This window comes from Salvelinus fontinalis, chromosome 15, assembly GCF_029448725.1.
Source record: "Salvelinus fontinalis isolate EN_2023a chromosome 15, ASM2944872v1, whole genome shotgun sequence".
Taxonomy (NCBI): domain Eukaryota; kingdom Metazoa; phylum Chordata; class Actinopteri; order Salmoniformes; family Salmonidae; genus Salvelinus; species Salvelinus fontinalis.
In genome coordinates this window covers 3,944,984-3,950,983 of record NC_074679.1, presented here as the reverse complement: position 1 = coordinate 3,950,983, position 6,000 = coordinate 3,944,984, and the positions used below count along the sequence as shown (strand labels likewise).

Genomic DNA, 6,000 nt, shown 5'->3' with positions numbered 1-6,000 from the left:
TTACAGACCTCTACATGCTTTGTAAGTAGGAAAACCTGCAAAATCGGCAGTGTATCAAATACTTGTTCTCCCCACTGTATATATATATATATATATATATATATATATATATATATATATATATATATATATATATATATATATATTTCTATTATAAAATGTTTTCCTTGTTTCAGGTCAACATCATAAACAAATTGTAAATATGTACATGTACTGTTTCTGCAATACAAAACAAGAATCAATGGTTCTATTGGGCTTAGTGCAACCACTGAAGGCCACTAGATTATCGCCAGCTGATCAAATCACATTTATATAGCTGATCTCTCATTAAAACCCATCAATACAAACCCCTGCAAATTTGAATTTTGAATTGAAGGTCGTCAATTTAGGAAGGGATTTTAATTTAAAATGTATTTTTATTGAGAAGTCATAGCAAAAAAGGGGTCCCATATTGTATCAAAGTCCACTCTCTTGTTCCTAAATATGGCACTCGTTTTTCTCGTGGCAACACCTTAAAGATCTCACAATGCCACTGATTTATGGTTGGTGGCTGGACTCTTATTCAGTTCAAGAGAATGCATTTGCGTGCAACATTTTTTTAAATGAGATTGAGCAGATTTGGGAAGCTGAAATGTTATTAGTAAAAGATGTGAGAGTTGTTTATGATTTCACTATAATCCCTTGGATGGCAGGACTGAAGGCCTTTATGTTGACCTCACACAGGGACACGATAGAGTAACGCACCAATCCTCTTCAATGACCATGACCGTCCAGAAATGTATGCCCAGGTTCTGCAAGGCTGTTAGCACCATCGAGCAGTTCAGGTAAGCTATTACAGAGATTTGTATTTAAACACATACTTATGTTAAATAAATTATTTTAATAAACATAAACTATGAAGATTTAAACCCTTCCTGTGATTTCTGGTTATATTTGTCAATGGGGCGACACCTATTTTCCATGTCAGACAGTAGTACACCATAGCTTTGCTTAGCAGTGCATACTTGCTTTACAGGAAAGTGCTAATGCTGAATATGAATAACAGATTCCTCCTCATACGCAAGACAACCACTTTAGAAACGATTGTATGCCTACTAGACGCTGTTGAACAACTAGAGAGGAACCTCTGCTAGCACTGGTCTGGCCCACTACATAACCTACCTGACCCTATCTGCTGATTTATGTCAGAGAAAACCTACCACTGTGCCTGCTGTACCTACCCTCCCCTTTGACTCCTGCTTCTTCTAAATAAAATATGCTGACCCACCACTAAGTTGGGAGATTCTTAATTCCCCATGAAACAGGTGTGGGTAGTGCACCTTTCTTTGAATGCAAATGTCTGGTGTCCTATAAAACTCCCTGGCAATAAACATTAAAACATGTTGTCCAATTAACATTGCTATACAAAACAGGTCATATGAATGTATTGTCGGTGTTTACTTTTGACTGAAAACTATATGTGTGATATGAAATCCACATTATGGAGAAAAGTGCATTATAAATCCCATTTAATTTATTTTATAACATCTGGAAAGTATTGCTTTCTTGAATACAGCCCAAGTATATTGTTCCTCCAACGTCCCATGATTCCATGGTGCGGCTGGGCTGGCCACGTCAAACTATGTGACAGCTCAGCACCAAGCTGAGATGGCAGCCTCACTCAGTTGTCTGAACCGGTGAAATCATATAGGATAAAGACGACCGATATACCAGACAATAGTTTCGTTAATGTTATGCGGCTCATCCGTTATCGAGCTTGTCTCGGGTTCGTAAACCACAGCCAAGGGACCAGTCTGACTGCAGTGAATGACTTAACGTTAGCATATTAGCTAGCTATAGTAGCTGACCAACTAGCTGTAGCTCGTCAATTACAAATTGACAACTTAACAAATGTGAAAAATTCAACGTTTGAACAAACTGAAACGATTCACGTAGAACGTTTCTATGATTTTGACAGAAAGCTGACTTGTATTAAGGTAGTGTCGCTCGCCTAGCTCCAGCTAGCCAGTGTTCGGCCTGTTTGTTGTTGTTTATGTTTACCTAACGTAGCTAGATAAACCGCTGAGGACTAACTAGCTATCTAGTCTCCAAGATGTCATCGTGGCTGGGTGGACTGGGCTCCGGCTTGGGCCAGGTCGGGGGAAGCCTGTCCTCATTCACCGGACAAATATCCACCTTCACAAAAGATATGCTGCTGGAAGGAGTTGAAGAAGTTGAAGGTGAGTGAACATATGTCAGAAAAGACATTAGCCAGCTACCACAACAACAGCCAGCACTCAGCAGGGTTTAAGTCTGTAAGAAAGTCATCGCTACATGCTATGTAACTGAGCTGTTAAACCAATTCTCTACATCACCGGTTGCTAGCTGGTGACTCTATAACTGGACTAGAGTATTCCCGATCCAAATAGTTTTCTTTTTGAGAGAGATTTGATCAGACGGGTCATCAGCACCAACCAAAACAACAAGCAATGGAACAAATGATACCCATTCGTCTTACATATTCCCGAGGCGAATAGCATTACATTTCTAGGATGTATTTGTGTGTCTAGTGCTGAATAAAATACGTTCCGTGAGAGTTGTACTTTATTTTGTTTGGTGAAGTTAGGACTAACCAAAATAATAATGATCATAGATAGTTGCTACAGCGTTTATAAGTGGCGTAACACTGAACTTGTAGTGTGGATATTCAGAGATCCACTTCGACCAGCAAGACTCCTGTTACTGATGTCATATGTAAACAAGCATTTAACTCATTCATTGACAGAAACCACAAGTGGACTTTGGTATCACTGCCCTTCCAACATCGACAAACATCCATCAAATTTGTGCTCAAAACTTGAGAGAAATATTTTTTTTGGTGCGTATGGAACATTTCTGGGATGTTTTTTCAGCTCATGAAACATGGGACCAACACTTTTACATGTCGTGTTTTTATTTTTAATAAGCGATTTATATCACTTATTCAGCGATGGCTGCTGGTTCAATGCTGAAATGAGCGCATCATTATTTTTCAATTAAATCAGCTAATTTCATAACATGACATGCCCATTCATAACTTTATTAACATTCTGACATTGTTTCAGAACATAATAGGCTAGTAGAGAGGCCAGGCATGATATTCTGGATGCAGTTACAGTAATTGGGTCAGAAATATTTATTGAATTTAGCAAGAGTTCTGAAACGACCTTATATTTTATTTTCTGCGATCATGTTAGCCCCGTGAGGTTTGCTATTATATGTAGAGAGAGCTGGTGAAGGTCTGTTTGCCTTGGCATGTTGGTTTGTCATGTGAAACACGTTTAAGCAGATGTCTCACTGTATACAGTATGTGTCACTAGTGGCCAACTCAGGAAGTGCTTCATAGCCGGAATGAGATAAAATACCGACCTCCCCCCGTACTTACGACGACCGAGATGTGGTTGTCTCACCTAGCTCCTCAGTCTCACCTAGCTGTCAGCTCACCTAGCTGATGAATGTATTTCATTTAAGTGGCTCTGGATAAGAGCGTCTGCTAAATGACTAACATGTAAGTCTCTCTGGATAAGAGCGTCTGCTAAATTACTAATATCAATCAATCAATCAAGTTTATTTTATATAGCCCTTCGTACATCAGCTAATATCTCGAAGTGCTGTACAGAAACCCAGCCTAAAACCCCAAACAGCTAGAATGCAGGTGTAGAAGCACGGTGGCTAGGAAAAACTCCCTAGAAAGGCCAAAACCTAGGAAGAAACCTAGAGAGGAACCAGGCTATGAGGGGTGGCCAGTCCTCTTCTGGCTGTGCCTGGTGGAGATTATAACAGAACTATGCCAAGATGTTCAACAATGTTCATAAGTGACAAGCATGGTCAAATAATAATCATGAATAATATTCAGTTGGCTTTTCAATTCATCATTAAGAGTTGAAAAACAAAAGGTCTGGGACAGGTGGGGTTTCATAACCGCAGGCAGAACAGCAGCAAGGCCAGGCGGACTGGGGACAGCAAGGAGCCACCACGCCCGGCAGTCCCGACGTATGGTCCCAGGGCTCAGGTCCTCCGAGAGAAAGAAAGAGAGAAGGAGAAAATTAGAGACAGCCAAGATTTTCAAAATGTTCATAAATGACAAGCATGGTCAAATAATAATCAGGAATAAATCTGTTGGCTTTTCATAGCCGATCATTAAGAGTTGAAAACAGCAGGTCTGGGACAGGTAGGGGTTCCGTAACCGCAGGCAGAACCGTTGAAACTGGAATAGCAGCAAGGCCAGGCGGACTGGGGGCAGCAGGGAGTCGTCATGCCCGGTAGTCCTGACGTATGGTCCTAGGGCTCAGGTTCTCAGAGAAAGAAAGAAAGAGAGAACGAGAGAATTAGAGAAAGCATACTTAAATTCACACAGGACACTGGATAAGACAGGAGAAGTACTCCAGGTATAACCAACTGACCCTAGCCCCCCGACACAAACTACTGCAGCATAAATACTGGAGGCTGAGACAGGAGCGGTCAGGAGACACTGTGGCCCCATCCGAAGATACCCCCGGACAGGGCCAAATAGGAAGGATATAACCCCACCCACTTTGCCAAAGCACAGCCCCCGCACCACTGGAGGGATATCTTCAACCACCAACTTATAATCCTGAGACAAGGCCGAGTATAGCCAACAAAGATCTCCACCACAGCACAAACCAAGGGGGGGCGCCAACCCAGACAGGAAGATCACGTCAGAACTCAACCCACTCAAGTGACGCACCCCTCCCAGGGACGGCATGAAAGAGCACCAGTAAGCCAGTGACTCAGCCCCTGTAACAGGGTTAGAGGCAGAGAATCCCAGTGGAGAGAGGGGAACCGGCCAGGCAGAGACAGCAAGGGCGGTTCGTTGCTCCAGAGCCTTTCCGTTCACCTTCACACTCCTGGGCCAGACTACACTCAATCATATGACCTACTGAAGAGATAAGTCTTCAGTAAAGACTTAAAGGTTGAGACCGAGTCTGCGTCTCTCACATGGGTAGGCAGACTGTTCCATAAAAATGGAGATCTATAGGAGAAAGCCCTGCCTCCCGCTGTTTGCTTAGAAATTCTAGGGACAATTAGGAGGCCTGCGTCTTGTGACCGTAGCGTACGTATTGGTATGTACGGCAGGACCAACTCGGAAAGATAGGTAGGAGCAAGCCCATGTAACGCTTTATAGGTTAACAGTAAAACCTTGAAATCATGTAAGTCTCTCTGGATACGAGCGTCTGCTAAATTACTAACATGTAAGTCTCTCTGGATAAGAGTGTCTGCTAAAGTACTAACATGTAAGTCTCTCTGGATAAGAGTGTCTGCTAAATGACTAACATGTAAGTCTCTCTGGATAAGAGCGTCTGCTAAATGACTAACTATCAGATGTAAAGACAACCAAACTAATATATGTATCTTAAGGCTGTCCCCGGTCGACCGCGAGTTGTTAACATGTATAGACACACCCTATGTTTGAATAAAATCAACTATATGTAGGGCTACTGAGCTTGTCTGATGCTTTAAGCACAGATATAAAAGAGGGAGCCAGAGATCAATATAGCCTGACCAGAAGAAAAAAACCTGTTCCCTCCTCCTCCTCCTGCTGCTGCTGGCCTTTTGCAGATTCTTCCATTTTGTTCCTGAAATTGCCAGTAAGAGGCTCCACCAGCAGTCAGCAACCTTTTCCATTTGGAGCGCCAAGTCATCCTACCATTTCTACTGATCTGCCTGTCAGTTAGGATTTTCATCTGCACATTTTCATGGAACAGTTTCATTTCATTTACAATAAAGTCTTCATATCTCTAGTCTTCATATCTCAAAATCAATGTCATGTGGTTAGTCAATATTAAATCAAAATGATACAAATCTAAAAGTAACTTCCGTTAACAACTATGTAAAAATAGTCGACATAAAAGCCAACAAATAAAAACATTTGCAGCCTGCAGGTAGAAAATCTCCTGCTGAAAATAATTATCTTATAAATTACATTGGCAATGCATGGCCTGTCTGCAAGGAACTGGAAAC

At 41.7% G+C, this 6,000-nt stretch overlaps 1 protein-coding gene across 2 annotated transcripts in view; it reads left to right on the top strand.

Moving 5' to 3' along the window:
• Positions 1-1,584: 1,584 nt before the first annotated feature.
• The window catches only part of LOC129811282 (thyroid receptor-interacting protein 11-like), a 98,856-nt gene continuing 94,440 nt past the window's right edge, over positions 1,585-6,000 (top strand). For both annotated transcript variants that reach the window (XM_055862458.1, XM_055862457.1), the window contains exon 1: positions 1,585-2,219. In XM_055862458.1, coding sequence (XP_055718433.1) covers positions 2,093-2,219 — 127 coding nt within the window. In that variant the 5' untranslated portion in view covers positions 1,585-2,092. The remainder of the gene's footprint in view (positions 2,220-6,000) is intronic.